The sequence below is a fragment of the Nipponia nippon genome, unplaced genomic scaffold (genome assembly GCF_047370975.1).
Source record: "Nipponia nippon isolate SJK-2023a ecotype South Korea unplaced genomic scaffold, ASM4737097v1 scaffold_4, whole genome shotgun sequence".
In the NCBI taxonomy this organism is placed as follows: Eukaryota; Metazoa; Chordata; class Aves; order Pelecaniformes; family Threskiornithidae; genus Nipponia; species Nipponia nippon.
This window is the reverse complement of record NW_028262358.1, coordinates 92,864,643-92,884,759: the sequence shown is the minus strand read 5'-3', so window position 1 is coordinate 92,884,759 and position 20,117 is coordinate 92,864,643. Positions and strand designations below refer to the sequence as shown.

Genomic DNA, 20,117 nt, shown 5'->3' with positions numbered 1-20,117 from the left:
TCCCTCGCCGGGGCCCCCGCGAAGCTGCCGCAGCCCGGCCCGCCGCGCCGGGCGCCCAAAGTGGCCCGCGCCCCTGCGCCCCGCGGGCGCCGCCCGGAGACCCTCGGCCCCCGCTGCCTCCTGCGGCCCGCCGCCGCGGGGTGCCTGGCCGCCGCCGCCCGCGCCCTGCTCCGCCGCGGCTCCGGCGCCCGCCCCGGCGCCCGGGGTGATGCCATGCCCCGCAACCACGGCGGCGGGGAGGAGGGCGGCTCCGCGGGGCTCTGGGTGAAGAGCGGCGCGGCGGCGGGCATGAAGGATGTGGAGTCGGGCCGGGGCAGGGCGCTGGCGAGCGCGGCGGCCCGCGGCGACGGCCTGCTGCTCCTGGGCACCGGCGGCGCGGCCGCCCCCGCCGGGCTGCGGGAGGGCCGCCGCGGGAAGCACGGCGCCCGCATGAGCCTGCTGGGGAAGCCGCTGTCGTACAGCAGCGGGCCGAGCTGCCGCAGGAACGCCAAGTACCGCCGGCTGCAGAACTACCTGTACAACGTGCTGGAGCGGCCCCGCGGCTGGGCCTTCGTCTACCACGCCTTCGTGTGAGTACCGACCCGCTCCCCTCTCCTCCCGTCCCGTCCCGTCCCGTCCCCCGGGCCGCCGCCCGCACCTGCCCCCGGCCAGAGCCGCGCCGCGGCGCGCACCTTCCCTCCGGTCCCCGAGCATCGCTCGGCGGCCGGCCCCCGGGGAGGGCGAGCGCCCCGCCAGTCGCGCCGAAAGTGCCCGGGAGGCATCGGCGGAGGCGGGGGAGCCTCTGCCACCTGCGGCGCGGCGCTCCGCGGGCGACGGAAAATCCGCGCAGCCCTCGGTGGGAGGTGTTGGGGGGGGGGAGGCTCGGTTCACCCGGGCAAGCGGAACGGGAGGAGAGCGCGGCGGGGACCACTTGTCTCCCCGGCGCTTGAGGCCGCCGGTTGCGCGGGGGGCTGCGCGGCGCTCCCGAAGCGGCGGCCCTGAGGTTACACGGGGCGAGGGGTGCCGGCCGCTCCCGGGCCCCTCCCCGTGGCGGCGGGGCACGGTGGAAAGGCCGGCGGTACCCGCGGCGGTACCCCCGCCGTGCGTTTTGCTTCGCGGACACGGAGCGCTGCGCGGTTTGAAAAGTTAGCGGCGCGGAGCCGCACGGCGCGTTTCTGCCTCCCGCCTGGTTCCCGCCCCGCCGGGAGCGCGGGTGGCGGCGTGGGTCGCGCCGCCTTCCCACGCGTGTGCTCCCCGCGGGAGGCTGCCGCCCAGGTGCGCCCACCTGCCGCTGGCAGGGCCGGGGCCACCCCCGGGGAAGGGCGCGGTGAGCGGCCTGTGCGTTGCCGGCCCGCTCGCTCCGCTCCTCCGGTATCTGGCATTTCTGCGCTTTTTCTTTTAGCCGGTGACGACTCCTGTCGCTCTCATTCTGAAAGAGCCGGTGACTGAAATACACGTCCCGTCGCATCGCTCTGTGGAGAGCGGTACTGTCACCGTGCTGCGAAACTTGTACTTAGAGAGGCTGGCCTGGGAGAGCCGGGTGAGGGGCACCCAGGACTGTAACTACTGAAAGTAACCCCAGGGTCCCCCAGCGGTGTTCCTTAGTTCATTAGCAATCCCCTGCTTTTACGGGCGTTGGTAATATTCGGGGGAAAGGCCCGACGCAAAAGCCTTTTGGATGGCTGAGCAAGACGTGTGATACAGGGTGGCAAGGAGTCACTGCACTGGGTCACAGTCCTAGATGAAAGTGTTGCGATAAATTACAGAGGAAGGATGAGAGGCATTACTGTATTGAGGATATAATACAAGGTATTTCTATGTTTGACCACAGAAAATATACCCTAAACAAACCAGAAGATTTAATTGATACGCTGTAGGTAACTATATTTCCATGATAGTCGCTGGAATCAAGCTAGCGGTTACAGAAGCTTCGGTAAAAAAGCAGCTGTTCCCTGAAAGCTGTTTAATAGCAGAAAGAGTACTTCTCTCCCAGCAGCAGAGGAATCCCCAAGTCCTACTTTAATAGAAGTTTTTATAAGGGAAAAAATACTTTGCCAGAAACATGGCAGTCTGATTAATAAGATACTTTGTGGATGCATTTATTTAGTAGAGCATAATTGCTGTAGATAACAAACAGTAGAAACATACTTAACGTTATCTTTTGTTCAGTAAAAGGATTTTTGTCCACTTAGAAGATCTGCCCTTTCTCTGTGTTTTCTGTGAAAATCAACTCTTACAGATTGAACTTCCTTCTGGGAGGGCATTTATTTGGTACATTTTGCTGTTTGGGTTCTTACAGGTGTTATCCTGCAGTGTAGATGGATGTTAATTAATGTTGTGAGAATCACCGGAGTCTTTACCAGGAATTGTCTTACTGCAGTGCCTGCAGGTGCCATACAAAATCCGTAGATTGTCATTTTGGACCTTTCTCTTTGAGATCATGATGAAAATTATTAAAACAAGGAAAGTTCAAGTTGGAAATAAAGTTGACAAGTTTAAACCTCGAAAAAAAAAAGTACATTTCCAAACAGAGTGAAGTCATGACACAGCAGCACTGTAAACAAGGAAGATTGCCAGCTGCGTTTAGATAATTGCCTGCATAGAAAGAGTGCCAGTTTTAATTTTTAATTGCAAATGGCAATTTTGGCAGCTGTAAATGCCAACGTTATATCTTTTATCTGAGCAGATCTGTGTGAAAGAGCTTGAAACATTACAGTAATATAAAGGCACCTAGTAATAATATTACTTTTAAGGATCTGTCACTGCTACGGTGTTTAAGGTGCATTTGAAGTTCCATTGGATTTCAATTTGACAGCCATCCTCATTGCCAGTCTATAAATTATTTTAATGTATTTATATAATTCTGATTTAATGACTGCCAGATATTCAGATAATATTTTTGGTGTTTCAGACTCAATTTTTTCCAGCCACCTGATCAGGTACACTTGCATCTTGGAAAACGTACGTTCTTTGAGAATTAAAAAGAAACATAAAAATAAAACCCAACTCTTTGGAAAAAAAAGTCTTGAAGCAGACAAGTAGTTAGAGTTGCAGAGACATTACTAAGTACGTGGATGAGATGTCGGCTCCTACCTCTGCTAAGCTATTCTTGACTGCAGTAGAGCCTGTTATAGCTCTGTACTATTTCAGATCCAGGAATGGGCGATGTGGTGTGAGACCTTCTGTGTAGATCATTGGTCTCCTGAAATGAAGCACATTCTCATCTGCAGGTTGAAATAACGCAAGGGTGGTTTCAGAGTTTCAATTTGAAGTCTTCGATCTAGAAGTTTCTTTAGGTTTGCCTGTTTGTTTTTGAAATAAGAAGTGGGGAATTAAGCACCAGTTACAAATAAGAAACCATTCATGCAGTGATATTTCCATTTCTCATTTCCATAGGGAAAAACACTTTAGAGCTGAGAATTATGCACACTTTGCTCTTCTTTTTTCTTTTTGCCCTTTCAAATAAGACAGAAAAATAGGCCAGACACCTGAGGAACGAGTGTTGTGACCTACATTCAGAAGTCAATTGGTTAGTTTATTTGTAAATATAAACTTACAAAATGCTGGAAAAAACACCTGTTCTGCAAACTTCTGCTACTAGAGGAAGGATTCACTCTTGAGCAAAGGCCTTTGACTTCAGTATAGTTGTGCTGGGGAGTAGAGCCATAAATGACATGTTTCTTGGCTCCTTTTTGTGTGCCTCAGTAGTTCTTTACATGGAAGCCCTAGCTGAAAATCTAAGATATTTACGGGATGTTTTTGAAAAACTACCTTTCAGATACCACAGTCTTCTGTTCTTAATCATTCAGGAACACCAAAAATACGGACACTTATAAAATCGGAAGAGAATATTCATACCATTCGCGAGTAATGAGTCAGTAATGTAAACTCCTGCTAGTAAAATATTTATGCCACACCACATCACCTACACATGGAGCATGTGCATATTTAACGTGCGTGCATCTACATGAAAGTGCTGTGATACTGTAACTTTTCAAAAGCGTTGTCTTGGGATGTCATAGGATTTCTTTGTTGTTGCTGTTGTTGTTTATTTAGGTTATTTTGGGTTGTTTGGTTGTCTATACATAAAAATGTATAGACATTGGCTTAGAATGATCAAAGGGGAATTCCAGATTTGTTGCAAATTTAACTCTGGGTTTCATCTTCAGTTGTCATAACGATTTTGTATTATTTTCATTCTTAATTGACATTCTGAAAAAGAGATGGCGTGAGAAGTTCGGAAAAAATACTACTCTGATACTGCTTATACTGGTAGGATATAATTAGTTGCATAAGTTTCCTAATTTAACATTTTGGATTTATTTCAGGAATAATAAAGTTTCTGTTTCTTACTGACTTCTTTGTAATATATTCCATGCAAAAGTCTTTAACATTTGTTGTGGGGATGTCCTTCTCTTTACAAAGGCACCGCCTTTTGCTCTGGAAGCTTCTGAATCACAAATTGCAAGGCTGGATGCATGCACAAGGGCAGTATCACTTTGCATTACCTGTATTGATAGCTTTCCATGGGCATCCTCTGTTGGCCATGGCTGGAGATCAGATATGATGCTAGATGAATTTAAGAGCCTGTGTGATGTTCTTCTTGTCCTTTGTGTTATTGATGGAAAAAGGCTGAAAAATTATTTCTGAAAAAAATCTAATGATGCCATCAAAGATTTAACTAGCTATTTTAGTTTTCCAGATCTGCCGGAAAGGACATAGATTACTAATGATCAGATGGCTACTGAACAGCAGCGTCTTCGCATGTGACCTAACAGTGCTATGTCATACTGTGCCATTTGTATAATTAGGGAGGTTCCACATTCTGATTAGAAAAACAGTAACATGCAGCAGCCTAAATTCTTGCTTTTTCTTCTACTATTAGAAAGTAGGAGAAATTATTTTCTCTCTTTATTTTATCCATCTCAAAGCATCTAATGAACGGGTTCCACTGTGGGTAGATCTATGGCTTTCGTCTTTTCAAGCACCATTTCAGAGTCAGGGTCTGATGTTGTTAGGATAACAATATATTTTTGTATGCTTTAAAAAACAAATAACAGCATGATATTTACAAATAGCAGATAGTAGGGTTGACAATATAAATGAGATGGCAAAGCCAATCTTATTAGGTACTAAGGAGGTAAAAATTTAAAATTCTGTAACACCTAAACTTTAGTAGGCATTTTCTTTCAGGGAGTGACAATGAATGATGGTGGATATTTAGGCGCACTTCGGTATAAATCTGCAGTGGTTTGCCGCATCTGAGGCTGTCTGTGTTTCTGTATGTGTGCATATTTCTCGCTTAAGCATTGTTTGGAAGGGACCTTTGGAAGTCACCCAGTCCAACTGGAAGACTCACTCTTCCCAGTCGTGTCAGCCGGGCTTTGTCTAGATGGGTCTTAAACTTCACTGGATGGAGGTCCCACCGCCTTGCTGGGTAACCTACAGGTCTGCAACACCCACCTGTTGAAAAAAGAGGGGTTTTGGCATGGGGAGGGAAGGACGGGAGCCAACTTGAACCTCCCAAGTGGCAGCTAATGGTCATTGCCCCTTTATGTATCATCTGGCACTAGCAAGAAGAATTTGGCTTCTTTATCCTTGTAATTTCCCTTCAAGTACTTGTAGGCTGCTACTAGGTCACCTGTTATATCAGCCTCTTGCCAGACTGAACAAGCTCAGCTCCCTCAACTTCCCCATGTAAGATACAAGCTCGAGGCCCCTGACTATCTTGGTTGCTCTCCTGCATCTCCTCCAGCTTCTGCACATCCCTGTTCAGCTGGGGGGGACACAACTGGGTGCCATAGTGTGAGGCCACATTGAGTAGAGGAGAAAAATAACTTTCTTCAGCCTGATGGCTCCACTCCTCTAATGTAGTTGTATGCTGCTTGCCTTATTTCTGATGAGGGCATGATGTTGGCTTGTACTCAACCTGCTGTGTCCACAGGAACGCCAAGGCCCTTTTCGGTGGGGCTGCCACCCAAACAGTGGGTTCCCAGCCTGTATGGATGCATTGGATTACTCTGCACCAAATCCAGATCTCTGCTTTTCTCTTAATTGGAATTCATAGGGTTTTATGTTCATGTCCTGTATTTTCTTGTGCTATCTCAGTCACTATACACTGACCAGAGACCTGGAGATACAACAATCTTTAAAGCTGCTTGCACTTCCTCTGTGGTTGGCAGAGAAGATAAAATGGTCAACAACGGTTCATGCCTCCTCTTTCCTCTTGTTGTTCATGGACAGCAGTCCTCTCCTGGAACCCGGTCACAGGCAATAAATAACATCTAGTTTCTCTTTTTTTACTTGGTTTTGTTGGATAGCTGTTGCCCACCTCAGGATTTTCAGTAGATAAGTATCAGGAATGTTTATCATGTGATGTATATTTACCTTAGTATAATGTTTCACATTTTATTTTTTGAGGTTTGGTCTGCTAAGTTTTCTCATTTGTACTGGCCTTACTTTCTGACTCAAGAGTAGTGATCCAGGGGAAAGAGCTAATTTGCCATAAAAATCAAAACTGATCCTCAACCTTCTAGAAAGAAGAGAACCAAAGGCTTTCTTTGAGAAAGAGTCACCAAGATCTGGATTGGGGAAAGGTCATGCATGTGGACTTTCTTCTGTTTGTCATAAGGTTTATTTCTCAAATGGGATTAGGAATTCTGTATAGGAAGGTGAATAATATCTTAGGTTAGTGTTTGGGTTTCACATTTTGAAATAAATGTACAGCCTTTGCGAGCAGAGCCTTCTCCATCTTTTCTCCATCTTAAACCAAAAAGAGAGTTAAGAGCTTTCTTTATAATTATCTTTTTGCTGTAATTTTTTCCCCTCATGCAAAAATCAAGCAATTAGCATTATATTTGGGGGTGAGAGTCCTATCTTAGATCTGTTTTTCTTGGTGCGTCAGTCTTTGGCATGACATTTCTTGTCTTCCTTATTGAGCATCTTGTATGTTGTAGAGACTCTTGGTGAACTTTCTGTGGTCTCATCTGGTGAAAGAAGTTGCCTGAAATTGTAGATTTTGTCCAGGGGTCAGATGATCTATGAACACATAATGTGGCATTAAATATATGCTGTCTCAAAGGAGTAGTTGTTTTAGAGGATGCAAGAAAGATTGTAGAAAGATTTTAATTGCCTGTGAATCAGTACTTGTGTGACAGATTTTCAGAGTAGGCTCTAGATGATAACTTAATGAGCTAGACACCTTTTCTTTCCCAATACTTTTTAAGTTTCTGTGGTATTTGACTTTTTAAAGCAAAAATAAAAGTCATGTTATCTGCACAGACTTGAAGCTCTTTCCGTGCTCCAAATCTGACTATATTTTTCATAGCTATTCACCCTGTTTTACTGTTTTTGTTTGTAGCTTAATTAAGTTTCCTGAATTGGATGAAAGTACAATTGAACTAATATTTTTGCAATAATTGCAAATAATTTCTAGCATCAACCAAATGGAATACCAATGATTATTCAGTCATTAATAGTGATTTCCCTATTCACGAGAATAAACATCATTAATATATTTACCAATACTCATAAAAATGCAGTGAAATTTTTCATAATAGTTTCAGTGGAAAGGAAAAGCACATGATTTGTAACTTAATTCATCTTTTTATGGAGAAAATAAATAGAAGGAAAAACTTTTATTCCTAGACAATGTAAACTGCTGACATTGCAAATAAAACTCACTGCTGTAAGGTAGTTGTTTCTTAATAATTCGTAAAATTTAATTGCCAAGTGCTTAACATTTTTATATGGTTCATATTTCCATTACCATAAATGTCTGATGAAAATTAATGAAATTTGCCACTGATTTTAATTGAAGCAAAAGTGAGTCTTCTGCACACAGGTAAAAAGGATGGAGTAGAAAGCATAAATAATACTATCTAATGAAATATCTTTAACGTGTATACATAATAGACATCATTTGCTACATTATTCCTAATGAGGCAGATGTTTATTCTTACAATAAATGTTGCTTTTCCCTTTGCAAACCATTAACACAACAGAGCATGCATTCTTGGCTTTTTAATTAATGCTGGTGTATTGAGATTCACTTCTAAATATGTATTATATAAATTATACTGAGTTTGGGGAAACTTATTTTTTTTTCTCCTTTCTTGTTTTCTCTGAAGGATTTTTTTTTAAAGTTTGGTTTACAGATTTACTGTATGAGAGCAGATGTAGATTACCCAAGGGATTGCCACCACAGGTCAGTTAGGGTACAAAATTCATCAGCTGTACAGTTTATCAATTGCAAAATAATTTTAAGCAGTTGCTGTGCTCATGTGAAAAGTAAACTTCCTTTAAATATATTAATTAAAAGTTCAAAGGCCGTCTTACAGGTCAGCTGCACTTAATCAAGAAATATTTTCAATTTTCTGTTGAGCATTAGATTTATCTTGTGATAGCTGTCTGAGTTGCAGTGTAATTGTGTTACAGGAAGCTCAGCAAAATGTTCATCACTTTGAGCACTGAAGTGTAGTCTCAGGCAGTGTCTTCTACTTGAAAGACTGTGATTACTTCTCAATATATACAGTCTGGTCCACTGATTCAGAGGTGGACACAGTCCTCCAGCTAGATGTATCTGAATTTCTCTGTTTGGCCTTCACCCAAGAAAATCTTCAAACATAAATGTGTGTATTTACCTTAACAGAGATGGACATAAATATGTATGCAAGCATTTTCTTGAAGAGTGAATGATTTTCAAAGGCATGGAGTACCTGCAGCTTCCTTTCATTATTCTATTGTGTATTCAGTGCATAATTCACTTTTTCTCCCCACTTGTATAGAATGAAATTTAACAAATGAATCATGCTCTTAAACTGATTAGAAGTAATGAAGAAAGGAAGTTTTGTACCTGCCCTCTTCTTGATGTGTGCAATATATTCCTGTTTGTCTTGGCTTCCTTCTTGCTTTGAGACTCCCTAGTTCAACAAAGGAAACATATTACACCTTTCAAGATTTTTGCAGAGTTTTAATTATTTTATTGTAGTCATACCTGGTATCATATGGTAGCAACAGACTGGTGCCAGGAGTCAAACATGGCCAAACCAAGAGAGTAAAATCTTTCTGCTTCGAGAGGAAAAAAATGCTGCTGAACACATTGAGATGCCTCCCTAGTTCACTAGTGTTGTCAATTAGAGCATCTGCACACACCCTTTTGAGGTCATTCAGTCAGAAATAGCATCTAACTTCTCCTAGGGCATTAAATTTAATTGCTCTGTACGGCCTAAGTTCATCCATAACCATGGTATCTGAGAATTACCCATTAGAAGCAAATGCACAAATCTTCCTCTTCCAGGCTCTCATGGCAGGAATGCACTTAAAAGTTACTGTTGGGGCCTTTTGAAATGAGCGTAAGGATCCTGACATACTTGAGAGGGACTTTTGTGGGAAAATTAAGATGAAATATTGTTTTGGATGCACTTCTGTTAAGTAGTGGGGGTGGAGGGCCACTCATCTTTGTCAGTGAGCTTGGAAATGTAGGTCAGTCTGCCCAGGAGACAAGTCTGTTTCAGTAACCACATCTTTTCTACGGCAAAACTGCCATGTCTTCAGAGAATGGCAGGTGATGGCTCAGTCGAAGCTGGCGTGGTGAGGTTGGAGCGGTGTCCGCGCTGCAGCCGGGGCTGGTGAGCAGGTGATGGCCTCTTCCCTTCAGGTGGCCCAGCACTGGAGAAGGGGCATTGCTGTGTTGCCAGGAAATCATCAGCTTGAAAAACTCTTTTACATCCAAGAAAGTTTTGCTGACTTGGGTTTAGTAGTCGTCTCTAAAATCATTAGGAGGGAAGAAATCTGTTTCTGCTCTCATCTCTGTGCAGTTGATGCTTTCCTGTAGAGTAAGGTTTTTTTTACATGCATCATTGCCACAGGAAGGAACCGAGTCTTGCTCTTTGCTGCTCTCTGCAAAAGGATGCATAGAGGTGGCAGGAAATGCAAAGCAGCCTGTGTATGAGGGACTGAGCTACTTGCAGGTATCTGTGCAACAGGGAGGAAAGAAGAGCCTGTGCTGGCAGTTGGAGGCTTTTTCTTAGACCTGTCACTCAGACCCTTCTGAAGTCCAGTTGGGAGGCAGAACTTCTCATGCCTTTGGACTCACCCACTTGTTTTTACTAGAAATGTTAATTAAATGTTGGTTTTTTTTCCCAAGGAGGTTCCAGTACACTTGCAGTATATAGTTAGTTGCAGTAAGTATGCATGCTCTCAAGTGATTTATTCAATTGCTAGTCATTTAATCTGTGGATGTTTCTCTCTTTGAGAAGATGTCCTGACTGCATCTGTAGACTGAAGATGAAGCAGAATTTAGAATAAAAGAGGAACAGCTTTGCTAACATCTGTGGGTGTTGTAGAATTTATATAATAGAACAGTTTGTTCAGACAGACGTATTTCTATCCCCTTAAGCTTAGAAACAATAGATTTCATTTGGTGGTTGGAGATACTGTCTGGAAAGAAGTTAGCCTTCTTCAAAGGTCGCACTGACTGCTGACTAAACTCATGATTTGGCTTCTGCGAACAATCTGTTTGCCAGGGTATTGGAAGTGAGAGATTATTGTAGGCAGTGATGAGGCAGGTGGTGATCCTGAATTATAAATGCTCTTCGGAAGGAATTTTGATTTTCATCCTGAAAATGCTTGTAGACATACTTTTTAGTGGTATTATTAATAGTTTTAGGCACTTACATAGTAGTTAGTAGAAATTATCAAACTGAGCATTGATAAAAGCTCTGTCTTTCAATCAGGGATGATGGCGAAAACCCATCTGAATTAGAGACATGTTTATAAAGCTTCTGAAGTTATATTTGAGAAATTCTTGTATGGAAGGATGAAGGCCTGTCCTGAAACCTTCAAAGCTACTATATTATGTATGTGCGGGCACTCCACATGAGATTTCGCTGTTTGGAGATATTATGTAGGGACAGTTATGCTGAGAGCACTCATGGAATTGCAGAGGCAGGAGACATTATCTAGGTAGGAATGAAATCATCGAGGTGAGGGAGAATTTATGAATATCTACTTGACTGTAACAGTACTGTACTGATACTGAATATTACCTTAAGGTTAGAAATGTTCTTGTCTTATATTAATAATATGTCTTTAATTAACATTTTTCCCCTTTTATTATCTGCTTTCTGTAGAGAGAAAGCTGAAGTACCAGTGGAAATCAATTTATCGGATTTATATATAAATAAAACATGGTATTGATCTTTACATTTTTCTTCCATTGAGGTCTTGACCCTGTGTACAGCCTTGAGGAAATGATCAGTATCAGTAATGTTTTTACTACAACATGAAAATTTTATTCACTACCCGATTGTGTTTCTGATTGCTTTTCCTTTGGTAAATATTTGTGTGTTTGAGGGTTGAGGGGTGCATTCACGTGTTCTGGTAGCTAATGTGAAGAAGAATCTGTTGACTTTTTATTCAAGTCCAGCAATGACCAGGTTTCTCTTTAGATTTAAAGGCATAGCTTTCAGCGTTTTTCTTATTTTTCTGCTGGTGTGGTGAATAGCAGCACAATCTGTACCTGCAAGATAAAGTTGCCCAGTGGACTGCAGAAGATAAAATCTCCTCTAGACTGCGGCTGATCTTGGCGATGGCTCTTGTTGGTTGAACTCGTGGAGGGTTACAGTCCCTATGCCACCTGCACCCTCCTCTCTCTCCTTGCTGAGACTGAGTCTCAGCTGGTTTATTCCCATCTGGATCCCTCTCTGATGGACCTTTGGTCACTTTTTAGCTGCTCTTGCAGGTCGTTTGATGGGAAGGGATGAAGCTGGGTCAGCACAGTGCAGCCCAGTCTCTGACCTCCAGCATGGCTACACTTAGACTTGGAGGAAAACCTGAGGAGGTGCATCTGAAACTCCAGTACTTCTGAATACCCTTTAGCTCAGTGAGAAATACAATCCTTCGGGACTTTTTCTGCAGGAAGGAATTCAGTCAGTCTTACTCCCGTCCAGGGAATTTCTCCTTGAAACCATAGCTGAGTTAATGATACGCATGAAATATCGAAGACATCTAAAAATATGGTAATACTGGGTTAAATGTTGTTATTGCTGCTGTTCATTAATGGGAAAACTGGAGCTGAAGTAGCTGTACCAAACTTAAGTGCGATATCACACCAGTAAGTGTCAGAAGTGTTTACTTGGAAAAATCCTTTGTATGACTTTGCTCTCCAGTATTTTTTCATCTGACCATGTCTGTAAATTACCTCACCGCAATGAAAGGTCATGGCATTCTTTTTGGCTTGCCTTTATCACCAGCTTTAGGAGTTAATCATAAATAATATAATGGATAGTGACTGAAACTCGGATGTATTAAGACAGCGCAGATAGTGACATTTCAGATACGATATGTATCTGGAAGATAAAATTAACTAGCAGAGTGCTCAATATTTAAGAAATAAGATTTTATGAAATTTTCATTGTGTTTTTTGGGTTTGTTAATCCCTGGCAAAATCGTATCCTTCTCTGCCTTGAATATGAAAGAAGCAAATCTCTGTGAAATGAGACTAAAATGAAAATGATCCTGGATGAAAATGTGAACAGTTGTAAAGATTTTGAAGTCATTTAGAGAAGAGTCAGTCAAGACATCTGAAGTGTATTTGATTTTGGGAATGGGATAAGTATGTTAGGGCCGTCCACTCATCTCCCAATACCTACATTTAGCATCCTGCAGTGAACCAGTGTTTGCCTTCATCACAGTCTGGCATGTATCGCAGAACCGTGTCTTACGAACACAGAGGGTATCTGCTGTATTCAGCATGTTGCAATGGCTCAGTAATGAAGTTCTGTCTTTCAGCCTCACCTTTAAACATGAGGTATGCTGTAGTGGGTACGTGATGTTGGCGGGTTATGCTGTTCCAAGTATGGATCTGCGGATTAACTTCAAACTGAGGGCTGCCTTGCCTACCTCTAGAGGGTGTGCCGGTGACGGCAACAAATCACTACACATACAATTCATACTGTTTTCTGTCAGGAGGGTAAAACTGGTATTTCACAGTCTAGCCCTGGGAATTGCTGGTTACGTGTTCTAAAAAATCATTAACATTTTTAGTTTTACTAAAAACAATAATTAATACAGAATACGGGAAAATTGTTAGCATACCTTGTGAAAATGATCACACACCCAGCTGCAGCTCTGCAGGATGTCATTCACTAATCCACAAACTTCTTTCATGTAACAAATGCAGGAGATGCAAGTTCATGATTAAATAATACCAGGTATTTGTATCAGCTTTGTTCTTGGGTGTTCTAGTTACCTGTCTAGCTGTCTTCCAGTGTCTTTTGGGCTCTGTGAACAGTGAAAAATCTTCACAGAAGAAATCCGTCTTTTCTCTTGGAATAATATGGAAAGGCAACACAACGGCATTGGTCAGCATCGTAGGCAAGAATGTCAATTCTCCCCTTACCTTTTTCTAAATTACCACAGACAACAGTATCACTGTCTTTTACCAGGCTGGTAACCCAGGTATCATTGTTGAGATGGACCTTTATCATTCCTAACATGATTTCTGTCTACCTAATATCTCAAAGGTATGACCTGTCTGTCGCCACAGCTCAAACTATCACTCAAACTCTTACTATTTCAGTTCTTGCAACCTCCTCCTGTCTGGATTCAGCAGTATGCTCTGAGCGCTCATCCCTGTGACTGTGTAATCCGTGTCCGTCCACGCAGATGTAGCACCTCTTAGTGCCTAAGGAGAAAGTTATTTGTCTTCACTGTCAATAGCTGTAAAAAGGATCTTGGCAGTTAATTTTTAAAATTACTTTTATAACTGAATAACGAAAACAGAAAGTCAACTTTGCATGATTCATTAAGTGGAAAAAAAGAACAAATGAAACTGATTCTTTTTGCTGGGTCTGACAACCTCAGCAGCACGCGTTAGAAATGCCGTTCATTCAACAATAAACTGACAGCAGAAGACTAGCATGGGTGCATTTCTAACGTACTGCAACTAAACCCAACTTCAGTAAACCCGTAACTAAAACTGTGGTGTATTTTTTTCCAGTTGCTTTTTGAAAGTGACGGTTGTTTTGGCAGATACTATTACATTAGCTGGGAATTTCACTCTGTAACGATTTAATGAATGTTATGCATTATTTGGCTTTGTCTGAAGAATCTGAGTTAGAGCAATGGATAACTGGTGGAAGAACAAGCAGAATGGCAGTGCATCTTTCCAGCACACAGCAGGGATACCAGGGTGCAGATGAATTAATGGTGGTAAAGATACACCTAGTCTTATGACTTTTTCTGAGGTTGGGAGCTAAAAAAACAGCAGGTATTAAGTGGCTGATAGAGACTAGTAAGAACGTGGGGAAAATAGTCAATGGGATGCCCTGGGAGAACAGATTGATATCAGTCTCACGGGTTCTTTGAAACAGGCTGTTGTCAAAATACTAGGGCTTGACAAACTTTGAGAAAGGTAGACATGAATTGGAGTAGTTTGTTTATTTTAAGGTACGTTTTTATGAAGCTGCTTCTCTCAAAACAGGCTTCTGCATCTGCATACTTTTGCAGTCTATAGTATGGAATGAGGATGGACTTCATGCTCTTGAGCTGGTTTAATTAATTTCAGCTGACCATATTGTTGTGATACGATGACTGTGTCTTTCGGGACATTCTGCCAAACTTTTAAAGCCTTGTATAAATTTTGTGCAAATTCTTCAAAAGCAGGAGTAAAAAAGAATGTTTTTGCTTGTGACCTAGGATGGAACAGCAGTTCAGACCTTTGCAACTAAAATTCTTAAATAGTTTTTCTGTCTCACCAGCTAGCCTCTAGATGACAGGTGTTTAAAATTGATATATATTGTGTCTAGGTAGGCTGAGTCCACTGTGTCTGCTGTTTCGGCTCTGCATTGGATCATTCAATACATTGTGTTCATTAAAATACATTGTGTTCATTAAAATAGACCCTAGAATTTGTTGTGCACACACACACACATACACTGAAGTCTTCTGGTTGTCTTTTGTGATTGCTTTTTTAGTGCCTCAGAGAACGTGCTGGGAAAGCTAGAAATTTATGGCCTTTCCATTCATGCAACCGTAGCAAACCAAAGAGAACCCACGTGTTCCTGAAACCTCACCCTTGTTCATGTAGACACCTTTGTCTTCCCCAAAGACAAAGCAAATAAGGCTGTAAGCTCTTTTATCCTGAAGGGGGGAAAGAAAAAAAACCCACTGGAAAAACATGGTTATTCCTTTTTTTCATGTGGAGGGTCATGGCAAGCTTTTGAGTCTGAAGTGAAGTGTTTCTGGATTCCTTTTTCCAGTGGAAACGTGAAGGAAAGCTGTTTTCTCTTCTTAGCAGATTTCAGGTGTTTTCTAAAAAGCCACTCAAAATGGCTTTTAACTACTCTGCCAGTCAATATTTTCTTCTTTTGGTTGTGCCCAGTTGGTTTCCTAAGGGACTAATGGTCTTTTCCTACCTCTGTGCTCTCTGATTAACTCAAGTACTCCCTCAGAGGACCATGGAACTGGAACCTAAGGGCTTCGTAATGGTCACCCTTGTAAGAGAACGCCGTGGACATTGCTGAGGGGTGGGAAGAGCACAGCTTTTATCACAGTGGTTTATTTCTTTTGAAATTTCAGCACCAACCTGGCATTCAACTCACACTGTTTTGGGCTTTCAGAAAACTCTCGGATGCATTCAAGCATGTAAATGTTTACAGATATATATATATGTGTATATATATATAAAATAGTGCTGACATACATTGATGTCCCATTAATAAAAGCAAAGAACATGATTTGTATTTTGTTGAGTCAAACACTAGTACTTTTGAATAGAGAAGTCTTTAGCAGGTACAAATGGCAGGCCAAATCCTAAAGCTGTTTACTAGCCATTAATTCTAGCCTCAGTCCAGAAGCTCTTACTCAAGCAAAATACCAGTGAGGTAATAGGATGCTTTATCTTCGTATTCTTGAATTTTCTAAGAGTGCTGTGTAATTTAAAGAAATTTCTACTTTAGGTTTCTATCAGCACTGTGTCATTGCTGTCTTGTGCAGCCTCACAAGTGATTGCTTGTGCTGTGTGAACTGTGGTATGTTATATGGTAAATCACCTGCAGCTGCAATGGATCACAATATGCTGTAGACTATGTTTTTAGATCTTTGCTTTAACCATTTGCAATGAATAACAGAGATTGTAAGTGGCAAAATACTTTTCCTTGAAAAGTAGCCATTAAAATACTTCCGCAAGAGTAACCATAGAGTTTGGAAAATGGTATGGTACAAAATAAAGTATTTTGCTATATACAGTTTTATTCATTTCTGAAAATGATTGTTCTCTTGCAGGCATGGAAATCTGGATATGTTCCTAATCTAAAATCAACAGGAAATACTTCAATTGTTCAAATAGCTCTTAAACATATTTTAGTTTGATAGCTGATTGTATATGAGGTTTGCAGCCTTTGTGCAAAACAGTGTTTAACAGCAGAGTTTGCTTCGTAATGAACATAGATGAAGACTGTTCTTTATATTATCAATCTGAAAAACCCCATGTATTCATGTAATGCAGTTGATGTTAAGTTGCCACATTGCTTGGAATTTATTGCCACATTGCTTGACACATAGCTATCAACTAAAAGAATTCCTTGCAACTCAAACTCAAGACTTATCACTTCCCATTTAGAAAATGACCTTACAAGTTAGTCAAATGACTGGATTAGCAAGGTTATAATGGTTCTATGGAAAAGCAGCTATTAATGGAAAGTTCTCAGTATTGGCATGGATCACTTACTGGTTTCTCCTTTAATGGTTTCTCCTTCTCTGGCAGTTGGACTAGATGATTGTTGTAGGTCCCTTCCAACTGAAATAGTCCTATTCTATTCTATTCTACTCTATTCTATTCTACTCTACTCTATTCTATTCTATTCTATTCTATTCTATTCTATTCTATTCTATTCTATTCTAATTGCTGTCATCATTGTCTATGTAGGCAGTGGTTATCAATGACTGTAATTGCTTTATAGTTCTCAGTCCCATTCTCTTACTGTTATGATTAATTTTTAACTTTCCTAAAATGTAGGCAGAAAATATGTGAGGATTAAGCTATTTTTTTGGTTTGTGCTTTGTCTAGCAACTTTGTGTAAGTTGCTAATTATTAATGACCACCCTTGGGGCATGAAAACAAATATCCTAACATTCTCATGATAAAATACATTTTTGTTTGAAATCTCTGGGACCAGATTTGGTCCAGTTGATTCACGTAATTTACTTGCGTAGTATTGTGAAAAAGAAAGAGTAAATTAAAACAGCTCAACTGCACTCTCCATCCTAGAGATGTTTCAGAGTGAAGAGACCTGGACGAGCATGAGTTTTTTGGGGTCATCTGGTCAATTGCCCACCTGTCCTGGACCACTTGCAAAATATAGCACCCGAGCTTACCTTTTTAGCTTAAGGTTAATGACAAAAAGTCTCAGCATGAGTTGCTAGTTAAGTCTGGTTTTGTACCAGTTCTGTGTTTGTTAGAGACATTAAAGGAATTAAATCTGGCTGGAAGATTCTGTCTACAAAGAGGGATTGATTATCAAGTGAAAAAACTTGCAGTTATAAAGGTTTAAAAAGGTGGTAGATAACAGTTGGTAATCAAAGATATCACTGCTTTAGTGCACTTATCCTCCTTTTATGTTTAATCCTGTTCTGCAACATTCAGTTTAGAATAGTTGGTCCTCTGACTCAAATTGCATAAAGTCACAGTTGTGGTGGTACTCTTGGCAGTATGGGGGACAACTGCTACTCTGAAACTGTTTCCTGTTGTGATCTTCTTCCTTGCCCTGTAGTGTATGCTGATACGTTACAACTTGCAGCTTGCGGTGTTTTATTGCTTAATTTAACCATAGCTTGCATTTCTTATGGTTTGATTGGTTGGCAAAGTATGCAGAAATTCTGAGTCAGATACACCTATTTCTGGATGCCCAATGTAATTAGGTGCAGCCCTGAAGCAACACGTTTTGTGCAACTTTCCAGGCACACAAAATACAGAAATACAAGAGATGGTTTAAAAATTGTTTGGAAAAAAATAATACCATTTAACTTTGAGTTATGATTGTACTTGTTCTGATGAGCCCCTTGATAATGATGAGATTCTGCCTTTTTTTTCCCCCTTTTTTCTTTTTCTTTTTTTTCTTTTAGTAATTATAACTTTGATACATATGAAATATGTCAGATGGACATTCCTGGAAGTGTAGGTGTCCTGTATAACCTCAGAGTGTCTATATAGAACCAGCATTGTCATTAAAATCCACAAATTTCTGTTTTCTATAGCCCTGTCCCGGGGCATTGCTGTTGAAAGTGAGTTTTGTTTCTGTAGCTTGTGTAGTCTGGTTTGCATGACCAGCCTGCTAAGAAGTGAGCTGATTAGTGGTACTGCAGTTGGATGAGTGCTGCCAGTGGAAAACAGGACTGAGACCAGCAGCTTATATTCCAGGGGACACAGGAATTATTCACTGCTGGTAATTTTTGGCTTCTAACAATTGGGTTGGAATCTGTCACTAGGAGAAGGAAGCAGTTTGACTATAATTGTCTTACTGATAAAGGAAATTTATCTAAGAAATGTTTCCTTGTATTTGAAGACTTAAGATTCTATTGAACAGATAAGTGTTAACTGTATCAAACATGATTACGCGCTTAATTGCTTGTCTGTAAATAATGGAGTAAAATCCTTACGGGTAGTAATTGAGACACACCTGGGAGCAATTAAGTACAGCAGTATATAATATTGGTTTCCTTGAAATACAAGAAATATATCAATACTCATGGCACAAAATTGCACACCTCCATGTACTGAAAATACTGCCTCCTAGGACAACCAGGTAGAATTTAAAGCCATAGGGAAAAAATTCCATTTGTTATGCGCTTTTATAAAGAAACTCAGAATCTTCTTTTAGTCTTTCTTTACATTTATGTTTTGAGGTCTGCCGTTGTTTTATCTGCCTCGTCTGAGAGCTGATGTCCTGAATCAGCTCTGCCTTTGGCTGAGAGCAGGCATGGCTTTCTCTGGGAGGTACCAATAAATGTCTACCAAGGTGGGGCCGTGTGGGAAGCCTGGCTGTCCTGGCATGCTTTTTGGTGCTCTTCAGCTGCTGGTCTGCTGTTGTTGTGACAGTTACTTCAGATCTGGGTAGTCAGCCTTGAAGTCTCTGGTGATGTGAATACTAGGTTTGGATCACTATGTTTTTAGATTTATGGTTAGTTAGGCTTTTTCCCTATAGTGTATCATCTTCTTTTTTTTTTTTTTAAATAAAATGCATGGTCTTTTGAGTCTTGTTTATTTCCCCTACTAAAAATCCTTTGCATGTGAATTTTTTTCTGTGAAACCTTACTTAAAAATGCTCCATTTAAAATATACATATTGCAAAATTGTATTAAATAGTTAAGACTAGATTATTCAGTTTCTTTTATTTAAAATACATTTGATAGTCCAGTTAAGTAGATAATAACAGTAAATACATTCCTTAAAATTCCAGTAAATAGCATGGACAACATCTTGAGTTACCAAGAGAGGAAAAATGAAGTGACACTGGAGATGCAAAGAGTGGAAATATAAAGCTAAAGCTGAATTTTTGGGAAATTGCTGTGGTATTTTTGGTTTATTTTTAAAAAGGGAGGAAATAATTTTTGTAAAGATACCATTCTAAAACCCATACACAGTAATTTTTTAAAAATAATGTTGATGTGAATGAACATTTATCCCTTGCTGTGTAGCTTTTGAAACTTTGGCATTTCTTCTGTGTTTTAACCTTTCCCTTCCTTCCTGTGATGTTGTTTCTTTCTTTTGACCTAGCAGCCATACACTGGAGAGGTGTGCCAGTGCAACGTGAGCATGTTTACCTGTTACTTAATGTATATGAGAGTTTATTCTTCATGCTCAATGCATACCAGAAGTACCACCAAGTGAATCAGTTCCAACAAATCGCAGACCCACCTTAACGTGCATCCATGCAATGGACTTAGAGCTTTCTGCATAAGTATATATATATGTATGTCCTGATCTCAAGGTAAAATGATGTGGGCTTTCAGCTTTCTACACTGCTTAGGGCTAACTTGCACCAGGATTGACAGGCTGCATCTGTCCTGTCTTGTACTTGGCTATGGGCCTTTTCTGGGCATCAAGTGGTAGTCCTTTAGCCCTTACACATAGTCAA

The 20,117-nt window shown here is 41.2% G+C and overlaps 1 protein-coding gene across 2 annotated transcripts in view; it reads left to right on the top strand.

Moving 5' to 3' along the window:
* The first annotated feature begins 210 nt into the window (after window positions 1-210).
* The window catches only part of KCNQ5 (potassium voltage-gated channel subfamily Q member 5), a 300,365-nt gene continuing 280,458 nt past the window's right edge, over window positions 211-20,117 (top strand). Inside the window, exon 1 of one of the 2 annotated variants that reach the window (XM_087776374.1) lies at window positions 211-569. In XM_087776374.1, the coding sequence (XP_087632500.1) occupies window positions 214-569 (356 nt within the window). In that variant the 5' untranslated portion in view covers window positions 211-213. The remainder of the gene's footprint in view (window positions 570-20,117) is intronic. The other variant, XM_087776375.1, reaches the window with a different exon arrangement.